General features: G+C 44.7%; 1 protein-coding gene across 7 annotated transcripts in view; it reads left to right on the top strand.

Annotated features, from left to right (window-relative positions):
* Positions 1-26,246, top strand: part of ABCC5 (ATP binding cassette subfamily C member 5) — a 147,951-nt gene that overhangs the window by 24,622 nt on the left and 97,083 nt on the right. For all 7 annotated transcript variants that reach the window (XM_030215965.1, XM_030215966.1, XM_030215971.1 and 4 more), the window contains exon 3: positions 19,812-19,975. In XM_030215965.1, the coding sequence (XP_030071825.1) occupies positions 19,812-19,975 (164 nt within the window). The remainder of the gene's footprint in view (positions 1-19,811; positions 19,976-26,246) is intronic.

The following is a 26,246-nucleotide window of genomic DNA, read 5'->3' as shown; positions in this document are numbered from 1 at the left end:
AGCATAGATCAAAAATTAGAAAATCCAAAATTAATATTTTTCCAAAGAACGTTTCTTCCTTACCATCCAAATGCTTGGGGAAGAGCTTTAGAATAGTGAGAACGCCATCAACTAAGTCTGACTCGAACATTCTGGAGAAACTTGTACAATGACTATCCTGCATACAGGAGAGTTTGGAAAAGGCTGCTATTGGCTGTGGAATAGCTTGAAGTAACAAAAGGTGGAAAGTGGGTTAAAAAGAGCCCTGGCCCAGATGTTTGTTATTTATTTATTAGGATTTATTTACCATCTTTTTGAAGGAGTTCACTCAAGGCAGTATATGTTTTGAACCAAAATGTGGTGGCTCTACTTTTAACTGTTAAGATTACATTTTGGTAAAGTTATTATGGACTCCTTTTACAAAGCTGCACAAGCAGTTCCAGTGCGACAGATATGACGAAGCCCATAGGAACTGAATGGGCTTTGTTGCATTTGTTGTGCTGGAATTGCTAGTGCGGCTTTAGTAAAGGCCCTGTATGTTTGATAATCTGTTGAAAATGTGTTATTTTCTTTGGTTTTTTTTTCTCCTTTTTTTCTTCCTATTGGAAAGAAAATAGTATTCTTGTTGTTTTTTTATTCAATTTTAATATTGTAAATAGCACTCAGGAAGTCTTCCAAATGGGTGGTATATCAAATTTTAAATACACTTGGAAACTTATTATCCCTCCACCAAAACTTTGACTGACAATCAATTGATCAGGCTGTCAAGCCCTACCTCCACAATGACTAACAGGAAGAGCATGCCTTCTCCCTTGGGGATATCCAAGTAATATTCCCAAAAATTACAGGATCCTGACTTGTTTATCTAGTCTATAAGCTATAGTCTATAAGCATCATGACTACATACCAGAAGGGCAAAAAAGGGGGCAACTTATGGAACCAAAGGCAAATTAAAGCTAAAGAAAGCCTACTTACTGCTAAGAAAAGCAGAAATCTCAGTACAGTATGAATTGACTGCGAATAAGCCTTTGATAGCATCCCACATTCCTGGATAATAAAGTGCCTTGAAATATATAAAATAAACCATAGATTGATTGAGTACATGAAGTTCACCATGAAAGTGTGGTAGACCACACCAATCTGAATTTGTCGTTCCTAACATCGTGATCCGGTGAGGGATATTTCAGCGAGGCTTCCTATCACTACTCTTGTGTGGCACTTAATCCACAGATAGGTGTATTTTCAAAGCTCTTAGGCTTACAAAGTTCCATAGTAACCTATGGAACTTTGTAAGTCTAAGTGCTTTGAAAATGAGCCCCACAGTACTCTTAACTCCTTGAGCTACAGATTTAGTCTTAATTCTAAAGATGGCAGCAATTCAGATGTTTCATCCCCTTTATCATTTTGGTCACTCTTCTTTGAACCTTTTTTAATTCCACTATATCTTTTTTGAGATACAGAGACCAGAATTGAACATAGTACTCAAGGTCGCACCATGGAGCGATACAGAGGTATTATATATCCTTGATCTTATTTTGCATCCCCTTCCTAATAATTCCTAGCATCCCGTAAGCTTTTTTGGCCACCGCCACACACTGGGCAGAAGATTTCAGCACATTATCTACAATGACAACTAGATCTTTTTCTTGGGTGCTGACTCCCAAGGTGGACCCTAGCATCGGTTAATTATGATTCAGATTATTCTTCCCAATGTGCATCATTTTGCATTTGTCTACATTAAACTTCGCCTGCCATTTGGATGGCCAGTCTTTCCATTTCCTAAGGTCTGCAATTTTTCAGCCTGCATGTGGCATGTGTTTTAACAACCTTGAATAGTTTTGTCATCTGCAAATTTAATCACCTCACTCATTCTAATTTCCAGATCATTTATAAATATGTTAAATAGCACCAATCTCAGTACTGATCCCTGTGGCATTCCACTATTCTCCCTCCTACATTGAGAGAAATGGCCATTTAACCCTACCCTTTATTTTCTGTCCAATAACCAGTTCCTAATCCATACTAGAACATTGCCTCCTATCCCATGACTCTTTAATTTTCTCAGGATTCTCATGAGGAACTTTGTCAAAAGCTTTCTGAAATTCTAATGTTTATTCATGCCTTCAAAGAAATGAAGCAAATTGGTGAGGCAAGACTTCTCTTGGCTGAACCCATGCTAACTCTGTCCCATTAAATCATGTTTATTAATGTGTTCAGTAATTTTATTCTTTATAATAGTTTACACTGTTTTACCCGGCACTAATGTCAGGTTTGTCGGTCTGTAATTTCCCGGATCATCCCTGAAACTCTTTTTAAAAAATCGGCGTTACATTGGCCACCCTCCAATTTTCAGGTACTACAGATGATTTTAATGACAGTTTGATATTACTAACAGCAGATCAGCAATTTCATGCTTAAGTTCTTTCAGTACCCTTGGGTGTATGCCGTCTGGGCCAGGTGATTCACTACTCTTTAATTGGTCAATTTGGCTCAGTATGTCTTCCAGGTTCACCAAGATATCATCACCCTTGAAAACCATTTCCGCTACAAGTAGATCTCTTACATTTTTTTATATGAACATAGACGCGAAGAATTTATTTGGTTTCTCTGCTATGGCCTTGTCCTTCCTGAGTGCCCCTTTTTCTCCTTCATGATCTAACGGTCCCACGTATTCCCTCTCAGGCTTTCTGCTTCTGATGTACTTGAAAAAGTTGTTACTGTGAGTTTTAGCCTCTGCGGGAAGTTTCTGTAGATATTCTCTTTTATCCTTCTTTATTAATCCTTTGCATCTGACTTGCCAGTGCTTATGTTGCTTCTTATTTTCTTCATTTGGATCCTTTTTCCATTCTCTGAAGAACATTCTTTTGGCTGTAATAGCCTCTTTCACTTCACCTTTTAACCACGCTGGCTGCTGTTTTTTCATCTTTCCACCTTTGTTAAATACATGGAATGCATCTGGCCTGGCCTTCCAAGATGGTATTTTTAAACATCCATGCCTGATGTAGTGTCCTAACCTTTGTTGCCGATTCTTTTAGCTTTTTAATCATTTTCCTCATTTTATTATAGTTGGCTTTTTGAAAATTGCAGCTACAGTAAGTTTCCTTTGTTGTGTGTAGTCGGTCACCCTGTTTGTTAAAGGTTTGGGAGAAGAGCCAGGCTTTCACCTGTTTCCTGAAGTAGAGGTAGTCTCAATGTTATACATAGCCCCTCTGGGAGTAAATTCCAGTGTGGGTGCTACTCCTGAGAAGACTTGCTGGCAGGTATTGCATCGTACAATTTTCTTTTGACCAAGGTACAGATAGTGATGATCCTTGAGAGGACCTTGGAGATCTTAGGTGTGTAAAGGGCTATCTTATTCTTTAAGTACTCTGGCCCATTTTTTCTGAGGACCTTGAAAATCAAACCTAGAGTTTTAAATTTAGCCCTGTAACGTATTGGTAGTCGTCAGTGTAGTTTTTGCAAGAAAGGTGTAATGTGGTCAGGCCACTTGCAGCCTTCTATCAGTCGAGCTGTAGCATTCTGAATCAGTTGGAGTTGATGCAAACTCTTTTTGGTTTGGCCAGTGTACAGGGCATTACAGTAGTCTAGTCGTGATGTTATCATGGCATGGACCACTGTGGTCAGACTCGTCTTTTCAATATATGGAGAGAGATTTTGTAGCTGCCGTAGATGATAAAGACAAATTTTTGATGGTTCAATATGCATCTTTGGGATGACTTTCTGGTTGTCACAGATGCTTCTTAGTCTTGCCACCTCCTCTCTTAGTTCATGTACTTTCATGAGGGATTCGATGTGCATACATTTTTCACATGAAATCAGATCCTTACCTTGGATCAAGCATTCAGTCTGGACAGAGGCAGGAGCTTTAGGGGAACGATGTTTCTTTGCTACACTTCGTGTAGGAGCTTTTTGTACATGTGGATAAAAAGAGAAGGCATACCAAAGTCCCAGCCCTACTTTTTTTCCTTCACCTGTTCTGTAAGTTATAGGAAGCAGGTAATTTTATTGTGAGATTTAAGAACCTGTTCAGATTTACTCTGTGGGTGTAGTTCAGTATACTCCCTTGCTTATTATTGGGATATACAGTGATTTAGCTTATCCTTTCATGGTTTAGGGTGGTTTTTTTTTAAATCTGATGTGTAGTGTTTGTAGGCCTTATTCAAGGGATTAATCTACAAAGTAGAGACCCAGAAATAAAACTGAACTCAATTTATAGGTAACTGTTAAATGGCAATAATTTTTTGATTATTCTTCCAACATTACTACTACTGCTAACAATGCCAGCAGAGCCAGATCTCTATAGAGTATACATAAAGAGGATGACTTCTTTCCCTTTTTTTGAAGTGAGGTTAAAAAGAAAAGCCTATTGTAAGGTGATGAACAAGTTTAAGGGAAAGAGAAGGTAAACTAATATTCTTCTATTGGAGGTATATAAAAGAGTAACCAACCTGTGTTACTTATAGTGTAACCTATATGCTCCTGAGCATGGCGTCGCCACATTTGCAGATTTTAAACAATCACTACTATTTAATTTTATCACTCCCCAGTCTCACTTTCACACCTCCCTCCAGACCTCTCTTTAATTTGAACACTTCTAGCTCACCCTGAATTAAGAATTCTTACATAAGAACATAAGCGTTGCCATACTGGGACAGTCTGAAGGTCCATCAAACCAAGCTTCCATATCATCATGCTGATCAATCCATAGACTGGTGGGTTGTGTCCATCTACCAGCAGGTGGAGATAGAGAGCAATCCTTTTGCCTCCCTATATGTGGTCATGTGCTGCCGGAAACTCCTCAGTATGTTCTCTATCTCAGCAGGTGGTGGTCACACACAGCAGCAGCTCTGGCTAGGCCTCCAAGCCTAATTTTTAGGTTTTGTTGAGTGCCTGGGGTTGAGGGCTCTTCTTGAGCAAGTGCAAATCTGGTGGCGCCAGGTCCCTCCTTTTCTCCCCCCTCCCGCTGGCTCCGTTAAAAAAAAAAAAAAAAATTTTGGACGTCCTTAAGGGCGTTTATTTCGACATTTATTTAAACGTTTATTGCAGCTACTCACTGGGACACCAGGTCGTTACAGCTCGGAGCGAGAAGCAGGTAATTTTTACCTTTTTATAGCGGGCAGGGGGTTCCCCGATTGATCTCCACTTGGCCTATGGCGTCGGAGGGCGAGGGCGTGAAGAATCGCTCCCCGGACCGCGTGTGCGCTTCTAGCGGGGATGCGGGGGTTTTAAAGTCTGATTCGCCCTTGTTGGGTGTCAGTTTGGAGGCCGGTCAGTGTCCCGGGTCTTCCTCCGGCGCGGCGGTTTTTCCCGCCATAAACGCCCATCCCCCGCTGCTCGCCTCCGCCATCTTGGCCGGCCACTCTGCTCGGACGGCTTCTTCTTGGGTCGCCCTTGAGCTGGGAGACGTTCATGCCATGGCCGCCCTTGATTTGGGCGACGGCAAAAAAGCGGCTAAAGTTAAGCGCAGTTCTTCCCGCGCGGCTCCTTCGCGGAGTGTCGCGCCGGACGCCATCTTGGATGCGCAGCATGTTGCTCCCCCGCTCTTGCGAGCGCTGGTTGAGGGTGCGTCTAGGGCTGTGGCCCAGACAGCTGAAATACACAGTCTGGGGGGTTTCTCCCCCGAGTTTATTTTGCTGCTGCATCAGGCTTTCCTTATGCAAAACGCTGCCCCTTCTCCCTTGTCCGATAACGGGGTTGAGGCCCCCGGAAGTAAACGCCTTCGGGTGGATTCCCAGGCCTTAGAGGACGCTGTTTCCTCTGATGTAGATGAGGGCAGCGTATCTGAGTTCTCCCAACGGTCCTTTGGGGATTCCTTGGAGGAGACGGATTCCCGCTCGGATGGAGCGGATGACCCCTCTGCAGCGCGGATCTTTCGCTCAGAGGATTTGCCCAACCTGTTACTGCAGGCCATGAGCATTTTGAAGATTTCCTCGCCAGAGGAAGTCTCTCCCTCAGCCCCTGTTGGCTCTGCCATTATGCTGGGGACGAAGCGCCCGCCTAGAACCTTCCACGTGCATGATGCCATGCACACCTTAATTTCGGCTCAATGGGATGTCCCGGAAGCGAGCCTCAAAGTGGCTAGGGCTATGTCCCGCCTCTATCCTTTGCCTGAAAGTGAACGTGAGGCCTTTCTTTGGCCTACCGTGGATTCTTTAATCACTGCGGTGACTAAGAAGACGGCGTTGCCGGTGGAAGGTGGCACGGCCCTAAAGGACGCCCAAGACAGAAGATTGGAAGCGGCTTTAAGGTCGTCTTTCGAGGCGGCTGCCTTAAGTTTGCAGGCCTCAGTTTGCGGCTCCTATGTGGCCAGGGCGTGCCTGACGATTGTGCAGCGGGCTTCCCCCTCGGATCCTTCCTTGAGGGCTGACTGGCCGGCCCTGGAATCGGGCTTGGCTTATTTGGCAGACTTACTGTATGATGTCTTGAGAGCCTCAGCTAAAGGCATGGCTCAGACAGTCTCTGCGCGGCGCTGGCTTTGGCTGAAACATTGGTCTGCGGACCACGCCTCTAAGTCCCGCCTGGCTAAGTTGCCTTTTAAAGGCAAGCTGCTCTTTGGGGTCGAGCTGGACAAAATCGTGACCGATCTCGGCACGTCTAAGGGCAAGAGGTTACCAGAGGTCAGGGCTCGGGCCAGTGCTCGCCCTGGTATCTCCAGAGGACGGTTTCAAGAAGCCCATCGGTACCGCCCGGGCAAGTTGGGCTCCTCTGCCCCCTCTTCCTTCAAAAGGAACTTCTCCCCCAAGCAGCATTCCTTTCGCAGAGACCGCCGTCCCGGAGGTACGCCCTCCGGTCCTCCCCCAGGGTCTCGTACCCAATGACGGGGTCCTGGTCCATGGCCCAGTGCAGATTGGAGGACACCTGTCCTCGTTTCTGGGCGAGTGGACCAAAGTAACTTCAGATGCTTGGGTGCTGGAAGTCATCAGAGACGGCTACAAGTTAGAGTTCTGCCGACCCTTAAGAGACGGGTTTGTACTCTCTCCCTGCAAGTCTCCGGTCAAAGCTGTGGCAGTGCAGCAGACCTTGGACAACCTGATCCGCCTGGGTGCGGTCGTTCCGGTGCCAGAAAATCAGACTGGCAAGGGACGTTACTCCATTTACTTTGTGGTACCAAAGAAAGGAGGTTCTGTCCGGCCTATCCTCGACCTCAAAGGGGTCAATCGGGCCTTGAAAGTGCGGCACTTTCGCATGGAGACTCTCCGCTCTGTTATAGCGGCAGTGAAGGCAGGAGAGTTCTTGGCTTCCTTGGACATCAAGGAAGCGTACCTGCATATTCCCATCTGGCCTCCTCATCAACGCTTTCTGCGTTTTGCAGTCCTGGGCCGACACTTCGTTCAGAGCCCTCCCTTTCGGGTTGGCTACTGCTCCGCGGACCTTCTCCAAAGTAATGGTGGTCATCGCGGCCTTCCTGCGAAAGGAAGGAGTACAAGTCCATCCTTATCTGGACGACTGGTTGATCCGAGCCCCCTCTTATGCAGAGTGCGGCAAAGCTGTGGACCGGGTGGTTGCTCTTTTGAGCTCCCTGGGGTGGATCATCAACTGGGAGAAGAGCCAGCTGCGCCCGACTCAGTCCCTGGAGTATCTGGGAGTTCGATTCGACACCCAAGTGGGCAGAGTGTTCCTGCCAGACAATCGGATTGTCAAGCTTCAGGCTCAGGTGGACCAGTTCTTAGTAGCCTCTCCTCTTCGGGCTTGGGACTATGTGCAGCTGTTGGGCTCTATGACGGCCACGATGGAAGTAGTGCCCTGGGCCAGGGCTCATATGAGACCACTACAACACTCTCTGCTGCAGCGCTGGACTCCGATGTCGGAGGATTATGCTGTGCGCCTTCCCTTGGACCCAGCAGTGCGCAAGGCGCTGAGCTGGTGGATGCAGACAGACAAGTTGTCTGCAGGAATGCCTCTGGTGACCCCGGAGTGGATTGTCGTCACGACGGACACCTCTTTGTCGGGCTGGGGAGCCCACTGCTTGGGAAGGACAGCGCAGGGGCTCTGGTCTCCTGCAGAGGCAAAGTGGTCTATCAACCTCCTGGAACTCAGAGCCATTCGGTTGGCGCTTTTGGAGTTCATCCCGGTACTGGCGTTGAAGCCAGTACGGGTCCTGTCTGACAATGCCACGGCTGTGGCCTATGTCAACCGCCAGGGAGGTACCAAGAGCGCCACTCTAGCCAAGAAGGCTATGAATCTATGCTAGTGGGCGGAAGCGAACCTGGAACAGCTGTCAGCGGCCCACATTGCCGGAGTCATGAATGTCAAGGCGGACTTTCTCAGTCGCCATACCTTGGAGCCCGGAGAGTGGCAGCTATCTGCTCAGGCGTTCTTGGACATCACGAAGCGCTGGGGCTAGCCGAGCCTAGATCTGATGGCGTCATCGGCCAATTGCCAAGTGCCGCGCTTTTTCAGCAGAGGACGGGACCCTCGATCCCTGGGAGTAGATGCTCTTCTCCAACAGTGGCCGACACAAGAGCTTCTCTATGTGTTCCCGCCCTGGCCCATGTTGGGCAGGGTGCTAGACCGGGTGGCAAAGCATCCGGGCCGGATAATCCTGGTGGGTCCGGACTGGCCCAGACGTCCCTGGTATGCGGACTTGATCAGGCTCTCAGTCGACGATCCTCTGCGGCTGCCAGTGGAGCAGGGCCTGTTACATCAGGGTCCCGTGGTGATGGAGGATCCCTCCCCCTTTGGTCTTACGGCCTGGCTATTGAGCGGCAGCGTCTGAGAAAGAAGGGCTTCTCAGACAAGGTCATCGCCACTATGCTGAGAGCGAGGAAGTGCTCTACTTCTACTGCTTACGCCAGGGTTTGGCGTATCTTTGCAGCGTGGTGTGAAGCAGGCTCACTTTCTCACTGCTCCAATTTCTTCAGTGTTGACGTTCCTGCAAGAAGGTCTGGAGAAAGGCCTGTCGCTCAGTTCCCTTAAAGTCCAGGTAGCGGCTCTGGCTTGCTTCAGGGGCCGCCTGAAGGGTGTTTCCCTGGCTTCGCAGCCAGATGTGGTGCGCTTTCTCAAGGGAGTTAATCACCTGCGCCCTCCTCTGCACTCAGTGGTGCCTGCGTGGAATCTCAACCTGGTGCTAAGAGCATTGCAGAAGCCGCCTTTTGAACCCTTGTCGAGGGCATCTCTGAAAGACCTGACGTTGAAAGCAGTCTTTTTGGTGGCTATCACTTCAGCCAAAAGAGTTTCCGAGCTCCAGGCGCTCTCATGTAGAGAGCCTTTTCTGCAGTTCACTGAGGCAGGAGTGACTATTCGCACAGTGCCTTCCTTCCTGCCCAAGATTGTTTCTCGCTTCCATGTGAATCAGCAGCTCTGTCTCCCTTCCTTTTGTAGGGAGGACTACCCAGAGGAATACTCTGCTCTCAAATATCTGGATGTGAGACGTGTCATCATCAGATACTTGGAAGTGACCAATGATTTCCGGAAATCGGATCATCTGTTTGTCCTGTTTGCAGGTCCTTGTAAGGGTCTGCAGGCTACTAAGCCTACAGTGGCAAGATGGGTCAAGGAAGCCATTGCAGCGGCTTATGTGGCCGCGGGGAAGGTGCCGCCTATCCAGCTGAAGACTCACTCCACTAGAGCTCAGGCGGCCTCGATGGCAGAGGCCGGGTCCGTCTCCTTGGAAGAGATTTGCAAGGCGGCAACTTGGGCTTCGGCCCATGCCTTCTCCAGGCATTACCGCTTGACTGTGACTGCTCGGGCGGAGGCCCGGTTTGGAGCTTCAGTGTTGCAGTCAGGGATTTCAATGTCCCGCCCTGGGTGAGTACTGCTTCGGTACATCCCACCAGTCTATGGATTGATCAGCATGATGATATGGAAGGTAAAATTATGTATCATACCTGATAATTTTCTTTCCATTAATCATAGCTGATCAATCCATAGCCCCTCCCAGATATCTGTACTGTTTATATTCTGGTTGCATTTCAGGTTCAAGTTTAGTCTTCAGTTCCTGTTCAGGAGGACTTCGTGTTCAAGTTTTTCAATGAATTCTTCAAGAGTTGAGACGAATTTGTGTTACAGTGAGCTGCTGCATTCCTCTCCCCTCCGTTTTACGGGGCTGGATTGAGACTTAAATTCTGCTGGCGCTCCCTCCCGCTTCGTGCGGCAGTAGGGCAGTTTTGTACCCCTCCCGCTTCGGCGGTGTTAGGGTCAGTCAGCTCCTCCCGCGGTTGCGGTTGCAGGATAAGCCAGATCCCCCCGCATCGGCGGGTGTGGTGTCCCTCCCCCGCTCCGCGGGGATGAGCTGGACGGATTCCCCTCCCCCACTTGTGTGGGGATGAGCTGGGTTAATTCCCCTCCCCCGTTTCGGCGGTGGTGAGCTGGGCAGAGTGTCCCTTCGTGGGTGTAATTCTCTAAGTGCTGAGTCCTGCGGATGGAGCTTGGATATCGACATACTGAGGAGTTTCCGGCAGCACATGACCACATATAGGGAGGCAAAAGGATTGCTCTCTATCTCCACCTGCTGGTAGATGGACACAACCCACCAGTCTATGGATTGATCAGCTATGATTAATGGAAAGAAAATTATCAGGTATGATACATAATTTTACCTTCCATTTTCCAACAGTGGCCAATCCAGGTCACAAGTACCTGGCAAGATCCAAAAATTGTACACTACTTTTATGCTGCTTAATCTAAAAATAAGCAATGGATTTTCCCCAAGTCCATCTTAATAATGACTTATGGACTTCTCTTTTAGGGAATTATCTGAACCTTTTTTAAACCCTGCTAAGCTAACTGCTTTTACCACATTCACTGGTAAGGAATTCCAGAGTTTATTTACATGTTGAGTGAAGAAAAATTTTTCTCTTGTTTTAAATTTACTACTTAATAGCTTCATTGTGCATGCCCCCTAGTCCTAGTATGTTTGGAAAGAGTAAACAAGCAATTCATGTCCACCCGTTCTGTTCCACTCCACTCAGTATATCTATTGTATCTCCCCTCAGCCGTCTCATCTCCATGCTGAACAGCCCTAGCCACTTTAACCTTTCCTGTTAGGGAAGTTGTCCTGTCCTCTTTCCACACGAGGGACACATATAGCACTGGTTGTGTCTTCTCAAGCAACTTCAGCACAGCCAGAAGGTGTTGACTACTTTCATGAAGCTAGCAATAGCAAGAGTACTGTGGTACTGATGAGAATAACTCATGGATAAGATGACCGTGGTTTATTGATGGGATTTTGAAGTAAACATTTTTTTGACTTGCTGTATGTACTCATCTATAAATATCCCATGCAGCCCCTTTAATAAGTATTTCTCCGTCTCTAGCAAGTGCAAGTTCTGTGCAGCTGGTTCTTGGTCTGGTAGGAACTTTTCTGTTAAAGTGGGAATGTCAAGGGGATGGTGAGGATCTGGCAATTGGTAGGTTTGAGTGGAGGTTGGAGAAAGATTGAGGATATGAATACGGTGGGCAAGAGAGAGGATATGAAGTGTGGGGAAAGGTTGATACATAATGTGATTGACCTGAAAGACTGGGGAGAGTATGAGAGGCATTGAAAAGGGGTGGGCATACTAGGGAATGTTGTTATGAGAGGAAGAGGATGGGTCTATGAAGAGGCTGAGTGAGGGTAGAAATAAGGTTAAAAAGATGGTGAAAGACAGAGGAGTAGGAGATGGGATAGAGGGTAAGAGAGAAGAATGGCCTAGAAGAAAGGAGAGATGGGGATGGAGCTGGGGGGGGGGGGGGGGCAGGTAATGGGAGTGCTGGAAGGGAGATATAAGGTACATGGGGAAAAGCCAGTATTGTAGATGAGGTAAAAAGGAGACTAAGGATTATAGGGTTAGAGAAAGAGAATGAGGGTAAAATCAAATGGGTGACTAAAAATGCAGCGAAGAGAAATGTGAAAAAAAAAAGAAAAAACCCCAACATATAAAAGGCTAGTGCCAGACAGTTAAACTCTGGAACTCACTGCCCGAGGATGGGTAAGGCAGTTAGTGTATCTGGTTTTTAAAAAGGTTTGGACAAGTTCCTGGAGGAAAAGATGGACTATTGGTCTGACCCAGTATGGCTGTTCTTATGTTCTTACGAGGGGACAGCAGCTCAAACTAATAAAATCTGCTTAGAGCGGGGACACACCTAGCCAGTCAAGGTTTCAGGATACCTACAATGAATATGCATGAGAAAAAATTGCATAGCATGGAGGTAGGGCAAAGAGATGTATTTCATGTATGTTCATTGTGGGTATCCTGAAAACCTGACTGTCCAGGTGTGTCTCGAGGGCTGGGTTGAGAACCCCTGGCTTAGTGTACTGCATCTATTTTGTGAGACTCAAAGGATTGACAGCTAGAGACCTTTCTGCTCTGTGCTTTCCAGCTTTTCTTCTCTATAGGTCTCTGCTCCTTCCCAACTGCTGTCTCTGGGGAAGGTGGATAGTGCAACACATAAGACATCCAATCAAATGCCTTTCCCTAGGCTAAGGTTACAGGTGGACATTACTCTGCATGTTGTGTGCCAATGGCAACACTGTTGTCACCAGGAAGAAAAAGTGCACCATTGTTACTGGATGACTGATTTAGTGTCTGGAGCCAATCAACCAAGTACAGGCAGGCACATCACTCAGAAATCCAGAGTCAGATGAATCTGAGCCAAATTTACACACACACTTTTTTTAAAGCCTTTGTCGCTGTTCTACAGTAGTTTGCCGAGTAATGTTTGTCCAACAGAATTTGCCAAGTCATGCTGTGCAGACAAAAAAGGAGGAGGAGGAAAAAGGACAAATAAGGTTAACACTCAGAACACTGCAGGCAGCAGTTTTCTGTGACTGCAGCACCCAAATTCACAGCAAAAAAAAAACTACAAAGTTATTGGCCCAGCAAGTTCCAGTTCTTTGAGTTTCCAGTTTGATTGATTGAAAGCAGTCTCTGCTGCGCACTGATGCCCTTTACATTTGTTTATAATTACAAGGGACCCTCATTACATTGACGGCCTTGGCAGTGGCACTTTATGTCCGGCTACTTTATGTTTAAATCTTTTGATTGAAATAATACAAATATAAGCCATTGAACCTTTAGAGAGCAATTAAGCAAGACAAGACATATTTTGACATATTTCTCAAAAATGGCCATGAATAAAGAAGCGAATTCCCTTTCCCCCTTACTGTACAAATCTCTAGTTGTATTATAACTGACATTACAAAATTACATCACATGTGCACAAATATTCTGTAATGAACAATACATGCGACAATGTGTGAATTTCTTTGAACTTAACCAAACCAATCTCCCTTCCTTTATACATATTAAAACTGAAGAAAGGAGTAACTAAAATCTTTAGTCTGGCTACTACATGTTAGATACCTGTTTTGTATAAAAATAAAATTATATTTTTTCTCTGAGGACAAGCAGGCATGGGTGATGTCCATGGAACCTGGACTTTAACCCCCCCCCCCACTGTGCATACACATGTGCCTTCCTGCCTGACGCTTGTGCACAGGACCAGCAGTCTATTCCACTGAGCAGAGAGGTTAGATTTCTAATCTCCTCGTCTGATCAAACGTTACATTTTTTTTTACATTCCCTTTTTTGGGATTTTTTTTCTCATAATTCTTAATATTCTTTATTTTGTTAAGTTTACTGATTTGATTTTTTTTTTTAGGCTGTTCAGGCCGCTGAGCCCTTCTTTTGCCTGAAAAGCATCAACAGTTTTCAGGTACAGAACTACTCAAGCTCCCTGGGCCATTGAACCTTGTGTAGGCAGTATTTTCCCTCCGTGTCAACGAGGGTGCCATGTGACTTTGGCAAGTGTACTCGATGCAATAGAACCATTTCAGGCACAGACCCCATAACTGGTGTGTTCAGTGCTTGGTTCTGGAGCACCGGGACATAGTGTGACCTCAGCTCGTGCATGCAAGCCGAGGACACTTAAATCCCACAGAGTCCAGGGTGAAAAACATTTTGGTTCTGCGTTGACATTGAGCATGACAGGAGGTTCAGCACTCGATGCAGAACCTTCATCTGTGTTGGCATCAACACTGGGTACACCGATGCAGCATCGACAAAGTCCGGGATTGGACACATAACTGCCGTCTGCATCGAGTAATCTGCAGTTTAAAAAAACCTAAGAAGCATCACCATCATTCTCCTTTCAGGCACTCTGCCAACACCTCCCCTGCATCAGTGTCCTCTGCACAGGAAGCCTAATTGCTCATCAAGAGCCTTCAAGATCTTTGAGATCTCCTATGCCTGCACAGGCTATAACTCAGGCTTCGTCCACACTGCTTTCTCAGCCGGTACCAATGCCCACTCTACTGGAGGAAATCTAGGCTGTCTCAAAGAGGAGCTCTCAGGACTACTGCATATGCAGTCTGTTCAGACTTACAGAGTGCTTGCACCGGTCTCGGCACAGCCTGAAGATACATTGGAGAGACAGTCACGGGAGAGTCCCGCACACCAGGGCATCATGAATTCGACCAGTGCATGCGTCAACATAGAAAGAGGAACTCTCTCCAGCCTCGGAGACTCATCTGGCTCGATGCACTTCAACAAAGAGCCAACACTGTAGTTGACTCTGTCTTCCAGTCTTCCATATACTTCCCAAGAACAGTACTTTGAAGAGTCGGACTCAGACCTCTCCTAGGAGACAGAGCCAGGATCCACAGGATCTCTTAACTGAGGAGTTCTATGTCATTCCATTTGATCCTTCTCAGCCACCTGAGAGAGACGCAAGTCTTCTCCAGAAAGTATATCCTTCCCTGGCTTTGTTCATGAGATGGCCCAAACTATACCTTTCAAATTGGAGACAGGAGACAGCTCGTTCATGACTCTTTGAAGCTGTAGTTTATAATGATTTTAGGTACATAGGAGGATGGGACAATACATAGAAAAACAAAAGTCTGTATTGTAACGATTGACTTAATCTCACTGTGGCAGGAAAAAAAATCCTTGGAGAAAAATTCAGACAATATGTATCTAGGCGTTTAAACTAGAAAGTGGGTGTGGCATATGGAGGCAGGTCACTTCTAATGGTCACCCCCAGCTAAAGACAAGGTGTGACAGTAGTAATGAAAACAGCTACAGTGGTGGAAATAAGTATTTGATCCCTTGCTGATTTTGTAAGTTTGCCCACTGACAAAGACATGAGCAGCCCATAATTGAAGGGTAGGTTATTGGTAACAGTGAGAGATAGCACATCACAAATTAAATCCGGAAAATCACATTGTGGAAAGTATATGAATTTATTTGCATTCTGCAGAGGGAAATAAGTATTTGATCCCCCACCAACCAGTAAGAGATCTGGCCCCTACAGACCAGGTAGATGCTCCAAATCAACTCGTTACCTGCATGACAGACAGCTGTCGGCAATGGTCACCTGTATGAAAGACACCTGTCCACAGACTCAGTGAATCAGTCAGACTCTAACCTCTACAAAATGGCCAAGAGCAAGGAGCTGTCTAAGGATGTCAGGGACAAGATCATACACCTGCACAAGGCTGGAATGGGCTACAAAACCATCAGTAAGACGCTGGGCGAGAAGGAGACAACTGTTGGTGCCATAGTAAGAAAATGGAAGAAGTACAAAATGACTGTCAATCGACAAAGATCTGGGGCTCCACGCAAAATCTCACCTCGTGGGGTATCCTTGATCATGAGGAAGGTTAGAAATCAGCCTACAACTACAAGGGGGGAACTTGTCAATGATCTCAAGGCAGCTGGGACCACTGTCACCACGAAAACCATTGGTAACACATTACGACATAACGGATTGCAATCCTGCAGTGCCCGCAAGGTCCCCCTGCTCCGGAAGGCACATGTGACGGCCCGTCTGAAGTTTGCCAGTGAACACCTGGATGATGCCGAGAGTGATTGGGAGAAGGTGCTGTGGTCAGATGAGACAAAAATTGAGCTCTTTGGCATGAACTCAACTCGCCGTGTTTGGAGGAAGAGAAATGCTGCCTATGACCCAAAGAACACCGTCCCCACTGTCAAGCATGGAGGTGGAAATGTTATGTTTTGGGGGTGTTTCTCTGCTAAGGGCACAGGACTACTTCACCACATCAATGGGAGAATGGATGGGGCCATGTACCGTACAATTCTGAGTGACAACCTCCTTCCCTCCGCCAGGGCCTTAAAAATGGGTCGTGGCTGGGTCTTCCAGCACGACAATGACCCAAAACATACAGCCAAGGCAACAAAGGAGTGGCTCAGGAAGAAGCACATTAGGGTCATGGAGTGGCCTAGCCAGTCACCAGACCTTAATCCCATTGAAAACTTATGGAGGGAGCTGAAGCTGCGAGTTGCCAAGCGACAGCCCAGAACTCTTAATGATTTAGAGATGATCTGCAAAGAGGAGTGGACCAAAATTCCTCCTGACATGTGTGCAAACCTCATCATCAACTACAGAAGACGTCTGACCGCTGTGCTTGCCAACAAGGGTTTTGCCACCAAGTATTAGGTCTTGTTTGCCAGAGGGATTAAATACTTATTTCCCTCTGCAGAATGCAAATAAATTCATATACTTTCCACAATGTGATTTTCCGGATTTAATTTGTGATGTGCTATCTCTCACTGTTACCAATAACCTACCCTTCAATTATGGGCTGCTCATGTCTTTGTCAGTGGGCAAACTTACAAAATCAGCAAGGGATCAAATACTTATTTCCACCACTGTATCTTAGCAAATCACTTTTTAATAACACAGCAAAAGTGAAACTAAAGAAAAAAAACAGAAGATGAGACTGCCACTGAAATGTAGCTGGAAAGCGGTGATCACAAACACTCACAGTCTAAGCAACAAAGTTCATGATCTGCAAGCCCTGATGTTAGAGGCAGACAGACATTGTTGCAATCACGGAGACATTATTCAATGATTCCCATGAATGGGATGCAAACATACCAGGCTACAATCTATTTAGGAAGCATAGAGATGGTCACATAGGTGGAGGAGTAGCTCTATATGTGAGAAACGATATCACAGTGACTGACATGCCAGGGGCCTGGGGAAAGGAAGAAGGGATATGGATCACCTTGAAAAGAAATGATGGAGCCTGTGACAACATTGGTGTTGTCTATAGACCTCCAACACAATCGTATATTTTCATCTCAGTACTGCTTGAACCAATCTGCAGGAAGACAGGGCTATGCTGGTCAAGCTGTCTGTGGAGGTACTGCAACTCGTGCTTTTTTTTTCCTCCCTGGTGGTGTGGCTTCTCCTTTTACAATGTCACTAGGAGTAAACTATCTTAAAATGTCTGTAGTATTTCTTCTTTAAAGGAGTTCATAATAGCAATAAAAACTTGGCTCTTCGGCTAGGCATTTGAGACCTGATCTACGCGGTGGGTGACATTTCTGTTTCTGGCATCCTATCTCTTATAGGATAGTTACTTGCTGAATTTGATTGTTTGTTTATTTATTTATTTATTGCATTTGTATCCCACATTTTCCCACCTCTTTGCAGGCTCAATGTGGCTTACAATACATCATGGATAGTGGAAATAAGAAGAGAATAGACATTTGGTATTACAGAAGGATTTTGGGTTGCATGGTAATGGAATACATGATAGTAATATAACAGAAGGCATTATTAAACATTTCTGGATATATGTGGGGAGTTTCACATGTGTTGATCTTTGTGGTATATCTTGTCAAAGAGATGGGTCTTCAGTAGTTTGCGGAAGTTGGTCAGTTCATAGATCGCTTTTAGGTTGCGTGGCAGCGCGTTCCAGATTTACTTGCTCATATAGGAAAAGGTTGATGCGTGCATTAATTTGTATTTTAGACCTTTGCAATTGGGGAAATGAAGATTAAGGAATGTGCGAGATGATTTTTTAGCATTCCTGGGTGGTAGGTCTATCAGGTCTGACATGTAGGCTGGAGCATCGCCATGGATGATTTTGTGAACTAGGGTACATACTTTGAACGTGATTTGTTCTTTGAGTGGGAGCCAGTGTAGCTTCTCTCGTAGGGGTTTTGCACTTTCGTATTTTGATTTTCCGAATATGAGTCTGGCTGTCGTGTTCTGGGCTGTTTGGAGTTTTTTGAGTATTTGCTCTTTGCAGCCAGCGTAGAGTGAGTTGCAGTAGTCTAGATGACTGAGTACTAATGATTGTACCAGATTACGGAAGACGGTCCTTGGGAAGAATAGCCTAGAGGTTGACTGAATTCTGTCCTCCTGAGTGAATGTTTTCTGTCCTTAATTGTAATTCCTTTTCTGTTTCTGAATTATTTGATTGCACACCACCCAGCTCTGCACATCAGTATAGGCAGTATAGAAAGTCTAAATAAACCATAAACCAATGGACAATAAATGAGAAGTTGAGCAACCCTGAGCTTGGGAGTCAGTGCGTGACTCAGTGGATGGAGAAAGCATTGTTGCTTAACCTGTAACACTTCGTTATTTCCTTTTTAATGCTGTTTTTGAAGAATTGTGATTAATTAAAAGGAGTAGGTACACAGCATGTTTCATGTTGCTTTTGTTCCTAATTGATTTTAAGTACACTCACACACTGGTGCATGGCTCTTAAAGCTATATACGCTACTGCAGTGTTCCACACTGGGCAATGTGGATGACGTCCCCCACATGCGAGTATTGCTGGCCTGCTTGTCCTTGGAGAAAAGGGAATACAAATAAGGGAGGTGGAAAGAATTGTCTCTTCATTCCTACTGTCTACTGAAAAACATCAGTTACAGGTTAAGCAACAATGCTTTCTCCATCCACTGAGTCACGCACTGACTCCCAAGCTCAGGGTTGCTCAACTTCTCATTTATTGTCCATTGACGTCCCCCACATGTGAGTATTGCTGGCCTGCTTGTCTTTGGAGAAAAGGGAATGCAAATAAGGGAGGTGGAAAGAATTGTCTCTTCATTCCTACTGTCTACTGAAAAACATCAGTTAGTGCCAACTCATTTATCAGTTTCCAATCATTTAAAATAAATTCCACTAAATTGAATCAATCGGACTTTGTTCAAATGCCTGTTGAAATAAGTGTCTTTTAGGCAACTTTAACTTTTTCAAATTCTTTAAAGAACGTATATAGGTAGCAGTTTGTTCCATAATTTAGGAGCTACCACTTCTGTATTCTAACCGTATTACGCAAAAAGAAGGAACATCCAAAAGATTTGTGAGCAATGACCTATACGAGAAGGTTGGTATAAGTGTAAATTAGAAGAAACCACAACCGAAATCTTATATAAAACCTTGAACACCAACATCAGAATGTTACAACATATGGTAACCGGTGTAAGGCGATCAAGTAGGTGTAATGTGGTGAAATGCACAACTGCTTTCTGGATTATTTGTAACAGTTTTAAACTCTGTTTAGAAATCCCAGAAAGTAAACTGTTTCAGTAATCAAAATAAGGAGTCACAATATTTGGGACCACTATCCTAAAATTCCCACTAGTCAAAATTACAATGAACGCCAGTTATGAAGAAAACAAAATGACCCCCATTCCTCTTCCCTCTCATCCACTTTCTCCTCCCTCACTTATTTAAAGCATGAAGGCAGCAGCAGCAGTCAACTAAGAACCTGTGTGTATTCATGGGGGTGAGGGCCCGGTTCACTGACTCGCAGGTCCCTTCCTTGTCAGGTGGAGATCCAAATGGAGGAGGTGCAGCCCTGTTTCTGCGACACCCCCCTCCCCCACCACCATACTGATGTGTCCCTAATTGTGGTACATAAGTATTGCCACACTGGGGCAGACCAAGGTCCATCAAGCCCAGCATCCTGCCCATAGTTTTGAGAACCACTGCATCACAACATAAGCATAAAAGGACCCTGTTGCCTCTTCCTAGCCAGTTTTTGCCCTGTGTCTATTGGGGTATGTATGCACATTGAGATCCATTTGTCGATGTTGTATTCCTATGTGTGTTTGAGCACTGTCGCTCATTTTTGCTTTCTTCTATTGTAGAAGCACTTGGATTGCCAGGATGCACTTGAAACTGCAGCCCGAGTGGAAGGCCTCCCTTTGGATGTTTCTATACATTCTCAGCTGCGAATACTAGATGAGGAAAACCACAAGGGAAAATACCACCAGGGTCTCCACTTGCTGAAGCCCATACGCAGAACTTCCAAGTAAGATTTCAGTTCTGTCAGAATTTTTATGTAGGTTAAAAGCTACCAGTAATGTATCTTGTTGATCAGTCATCTACAGATTTGAATCATTCTTGTCCTCTTCTTAGTTGACTTTATTGGGGTGGAGAGTGATGCTGCGTGGAGCAGTGAACATGAGCTAGTAACCCTCCCTAAGCTTTACATTTGTTATTACTAGAGGGTGTTATTTTAATCCTGTGGTGAATTAGTATTGCTGGTTTTCTAAGAACATAAGGACTTTGAAACTGTTGCTTTTGGCTCTAGATGCGGAGAAGGCTTTTGACTGGGTCCGCTGGGGGGTTTGATTGTAGGTGATGGCAAAGGTTGCTTTGGGGGATGTTTTATACTTGGATTTGTAGTCTTTATTCTAGCCCTATTGCTTGGATGCTAGCTAATAAGGGATATACTATCCCATTTGCAGTAGAGCGAAGGACCCGTCAAGGGTGTTCCTCTTGCCTCTTTTATTTGCCTTATCCATTGAGCCTTTGGCCAAGCGGATCCAGTTTAATCTGAATATTCAGGGTTTCCAGCTGGGTGAGAAGAACCATCATAAGTTGGCATTATTTGCAGATGGCATTTTGATATATGTGAGGCATCCGCACCTTTCTCTTCCAGTTATATTACAGGAATTACGGGTGTTTGGGGTCTAGCGGGTTTTAAAGTGAACCTAGATAAAACAGATTTTAGAGATTACCCTTGACTCTCAGGAAGTGGTTTTATTACACAGTAATTTTCTTTTCAAATGGATGACAACTCATATTAGGTATTCAGTTGCCTAGGGATCTTCAGCAACTTTATTCCCTTAATTATGATCCTTTGCTTTGGACCCTTAGAGAGGACTCGCGAAGATGGCAGCCTCTTTGGTTATCTTGGTGGGGATGGATTGCTGCCTTAAAAATGAATGTACTTCCCCCCACTTTTTTTTATTTCAAATGCTTCCTATAGCGGTTCCTGAGGATGTTACAGATGCTGTAAGGGGATTTTTCTAAGTTTATCTTTGTGGGGGGGGGGGGTGTACATCACCTAGATTGGCTAAAGTGTTGTGGCAGGGCTTTTCAATGGGGGGATTAAGGCGGTGCCGAATATTTTGTGGTATTACTGGGTGGGCCAAATCGACAAATATGGGACTGGGAGGGGTCCCCAGCTAAGGGGGGAGTGTTACTAGGACAGGATCACTTTTCTTTTTTTCCTGTTCATTATTTACTTTGGATGTCCTGAGTACCTTCGGCATGTATGAGGCGTATTAGTAATCCCAGGGGAGCGTGGGGGATTCAGAATCGGAGTTTCTCTGGCTCTGCTTCAATTTGAGCCCAGATTCCAAGTGGGGAGAGAAAATGGGGTGTTTAAGAGGTTGGAGGAGAAGGGGCTTTGTTTTTGGAAGTTGGAGAGTTTATTCCCTTTGAGGATTTGAAGAGCACTTTTGGTTTAAATGCAGGTGGTGTTTTTTTTTTTTTTTTTTTTCATATTTACAGGTTAAGCATTATATGCTAGGACAAGGCTGGCTTAAATCTGACCCAGATGACACCAAACACTTAGCCAATGCCCTCTATAAATTTTCAAAGTGGCCTAGACCCCTCTCAATGGTATATAGGTTTTTTTTACGGGTTGGACTTCTAAACAATTTGGGTTTATGGCTCATTGAGAGACTGATTTGGGCATGGCGATTACCCAGAGTGAAAGGGAAAGAGTATTTAAAGAGGTATAAAAGGCCTCCATCTGTGTGTTGATTAAAGAGAATGCTTACAAGGTGGTTACTGGTTGGTATTATACACTGGTGAAACTGAAGGCAATGTTTCCCAATGTGAATACTGATGAATGTTGGAGGTTAGCTGCTAAAGGCACTTTCTTTCATATTTGGTGGGAATGTAGGACAATTAAATACTATTGGACTTGAGTGGTTCAGAACCTGACCAAGAGTTTGGGCAAATGGTTTCCACTGACTCCTCAGGCCTTTTCGTTGGGTCTGACAATGCAGCGGGTCTTCGATGGCAGGTCTGCTTCAAACGACTTGCTTTGGCTGCAGCAAAGGGAGTGATCGCTGCCCATTAGAAACAAACAACTGAACCTACAGAGTTGGATTGGTTGGTGAGAGTGGCTTATCTATGAGACCTGGAAAAACTCACTGATCGCTTACATGGGATATTTATTTATTTATTTATTGCATTTGTATCCCACATTTTCCCACCTCTTTGCAGGCTCAGTGTGGCTTACAATCTGTTGTTATTAGTAGATAATAGATTAGGAGATAGCAGTTAGTGTTACATGGAAAGTAGTATGATTGAAATTCAGACAAGTTAATATAAGTATAAAAATATTACTGATAGTAGGTAAGGTGGAGATGTCATAGAAAATAGCATAGTCGAAATTCAATCGGATAAATTATGATCGGATGAAGAGGAGTGAACTTCTGCTTGAGATGCTGGGGGCACTGCAGAGTCACAAGTGTGGAGTTTCTTGTGCAGGGGGTGGGGGAGTTTGATATTTCAGTGTATTTTGTTGGGGTTGGATGGGGTGTGTATATACTTGTTTTCTTATAATAAAATTTATTGATACAACCCCTCCCCCCCATAAGAACATGACTTGAGGTTGTAGTGGAGGTCGACTTAAGAGTAATGACGGGAATTACTTTTTCACAGACAATGGTAGATGCCTGGACTACACTCCCATGGGAGGTGGTGGAGATGAAAACGGTAACAAAATTCAAAAATACTTGGGATAAACACGGAGGATTCATGTATGGAAAGAGACCTTGAATTGAAACAAATCTTAGCGGTGCTTAGATGATAACTCCAGTAATTGGGGAAATAAAGGCCAGTGCTGGGAAGACTTCTAAGGTCTGTGCCATGAAAATGACAAAGACTGGTCAAGAGCAAGAATATATGTGATATTGCATCATATGCTATGAGTTTGTCTTACTGGGCAGACTGAGTGGACTGTGCAGGTCATTATCTGCAACCTCACCTTGCGTATTGTGTGCAGTTCTGATCACCGTATCTCAGACAAGATATAGCAGAATTAGAAAAAGTTCAAATAAGGATGACCAGAATGATAAAGGGGATAGAAGTCCACTCTTATGAGGAAACGCTGAAGAGGTTACAGCTCTTCAGCTTGAAAAGAAACAGCTGAGAGGGGATATAATATACTTTATTAAACTTTCTTAATTGCTTTTTATTTTTAACAAGTAAATCAAAGCGATGTACAGTCATAATTAAAAGCAGACAGTTAAAGAAAAGGAACACAATCATATCACGGACATTCACACAAAGACCTGTGTGGGGAAAAAAGAACCCGAATTATAGCTACGTCATGCAAGGTTCCACGTTAGGAGTTACGGACCAAGAAAGGGATCTGGGTGTCGTCGTCGATAACACACTGAAACCTTCTGCTCAGTGTGCTGCTGCGGCTAGGAAAGCGAATAGAATGTTGGGTATTATTAGGAAAAGTATGGAAAACAGGTGTGAGGATGTTATAATGCCTTTGTATCGCTCCATGGTGCGACCGCACCTTGAGTATTGTGTTCAATTCTGGTCGCCGCATCTCAAGAAAGATATAGTAGAATTGGAAAAGGTGCAGCGAAGGGCGACTAAAATGATAGCGGGGATGGGACGACTTCCCTATGAAGAAAGACTAAGGAGGCTAGGGCTATTCAGCTTGGAGAAGAGACGGCTGAGGGGAGACATGATAGAGGTATATAAAATAATGAGTGGAGTGGAACAGGTGGATGTGAAGCGTCTGTTCATGCTTTCCAAAAATACTAGGACTAGGGGGCATGCGATGAAACTACAGTGTAGTAAATTTAAAACAAATCGGAGAAAATTTTTCTTCACCCAACGTGTAATTAAACTCTGGAATTCATTGCCGGAAAATGTGGTGAAGGCGGTTAGCTTAGCAGAGTTTAAAAAGGGGTTGGACGGTTTCCTAAAGGACAAGTCCATAAACCGCTACTAAACGGACTTGGAAAAATCCAAAATTCCAGGAATAACATGTATAGAATGTTTGTATGTTTGGGAAGCTTGCCAGGTGCCCTTGGCCTGGATTGGCTGCTGTCGTGGACAAGATGTTGGGCTCGATGGACCCTTGGTCTTTTCCCAGTATGGCATTACTTATGTACTTATGACCTAACACTGTACCCTGAAATGCTAAGGGGCCACCTGCCTTTCCCAGTAAATCCTCAGATGTCAAAGTAAGCCTTAATACAAAGATTGCTCACATCAGATTTCTAAAGGAAGTCCATTCCATAAGAAGGAGCCATAAAATAAAAGGCTCTTTTTCTTGTTATCTCCCAATAAGCCTGTCTAGGGTTGGGGAGAACCAACCTAAAATCATCAGAGACAGGCAGGCAGAGCTCCGGAGTCTCAATGCATGGATGAGATGATGGTGCAGGGAGGAGGGTTTTAGATTTGTTTGGAACTGGGCAACATTCTGGGGAAAGGGGAGCCTATTCCGAAAGGATGGGCTCCACCTTAACCAGAGTGGGACCAGTCTGCTGGCATCGGCATTTAAAGGAGATAGAGCAGCTTTTAAACTAGAAACTGGGGAAAGGCCGACAGTCACTCAAAAGCGCATGGTTTGGAATAAGGTATCTTTCAAAGATATCACCAAAACATGAAAGAAAGGGTATCCCGATAATGAGGTTGCAAAAGAGACCAAAGTAGATCAGGTGTCCTTAAATAAAAATTAGACAAAAGATTGCAAATTAATACTGTCATGTACTGAGCATGATGTAAATAGAAACAACAAACATAGTTTGAAATGTCTATATGTGAATGCCAGAAGCCTAAGAAATAAGATGGGTGAGTTAGAATATATTGCACTAAACGAAAGAGTAGATATTATAGGCGTCTCTGAGACCTGGTGGAAGGAGGATAACCAGTGGGACACTGTCATACCGGGGTACAAATTATATCATAGTGATAGGGTGGATCGAATTGGTGGCGGGTAGCGTATGTTAAGAAGGGCCCTGAATCAAATAGATTGAAAATTGTGCAGGAAACAAAACACATCTTGGAATCCCTATGGATTGAAATTCTATGTGTAAAGGGGAAAAGGATAGTGATAGGAGTGTACTACCGTCCTCCTGGCCAGAATGAACAGATGGATGTAGAAATGTTATCAGAAATTAGGGATGCAAACAAACTGGGCAACACAATAATAATGGGTGATTTCAATTACCCTGATATTGACTAGGTAAATGTGACATCAGGGCATGCTAGGGAGGTAAAATTCCTTGATGAAATCAAGGACTGCTTTATGGAGCAGCTGGTACAGGAGCCAACAAGAGAAGGAAAAATTCTAGACCTTGTCCTTAGTGGAGTGCATGATCTGCAGCGGCAGGTAATGGTGCTGGGGCCACTTGATAACAGTGATCATAATATGATCAGACTTGATATTAGCTTTGGAGTAAGTGTACACAGGAAATCCAGTACATTAGCGTTTAACTTTAAAAAAGGAGACTATGATAAAATGAGAGGAACGGTGAAAAAAAACTTAGAGGAGCAGCTGCAAGGGTCAAAAATTTACATCAGGCGTGGATGCTGTTCAAAAACGCCATCCTGGTGCTGGGACCACTGCTTTTTAACATTTATAAATGACCTAGAGATGGGAGTAACTATTGAGGTAATTAAATTTGCTGATGACACAGTTATTCAAAGTCAAATCGCAAGAGGATTGTGAAAAATTACAAGAGGACCTTACGAGACTGGGAGACTGGGCATCTAAATGGCAAATGACATTTAATGTGAGCAAGTGAAAAGTGATGCATATGGGAAAGAGGAATCTGAATTATAACTGCGTAATGCAAGGTTCCATATTGAGCGTCACTGAACAAGAGAGGTATCTAGGTGTTATCGTTGATCAAACGTTGAAACCTTCTGCTCAGTGTGCTGCGGCGGCTAAGAAAGCAACTAGAATGTTAGGTATTATTCGGAAAGGAAAGCAAAAATGAGGACGTTATAATGCCTTTGTATTGCTCCATGGTGCGACTGCACCTTGAATATTGTGTTCAGTTCTGGTCACTGCGTCTCAAAAAAGATATAGTGGAATTAAAAAAGGTGCACAGAAGGGCGACGAAAATGATAAAGGAGATGTGGTTACAGATGCCAGTCTCTTGGGTTGGGGAGCACATTGACTTCGTTGGCTGGCTCAGGGACAGTGGTCTCGGAGGTGACATGGTCCATCAGCCGAATGGAATTGAGAGCAATCAATCTAGCTCTCAGGATGTTCCAAGATCTTCTGGAGGGTCAAGCGGTTTGAG

Source organism: Microcaecilia unicolor, chromosome 10 (assembly GCF_901765095.1).
Source record: "Microcaecilia unicolor chromosome 10, aMicUni1.1, whole genome shotgun sequence".
NCBI lineage: Eukaryota > Metazoa > Chordata > Amphibia > Gymnophiona > Siphonopidae > Microcaecilia > Microcaecilia unicolor.
Note: the sequence above shows the minus strand (reverse complement) of the source record. Positions and strands in the feature narration are given on the sequence as shown.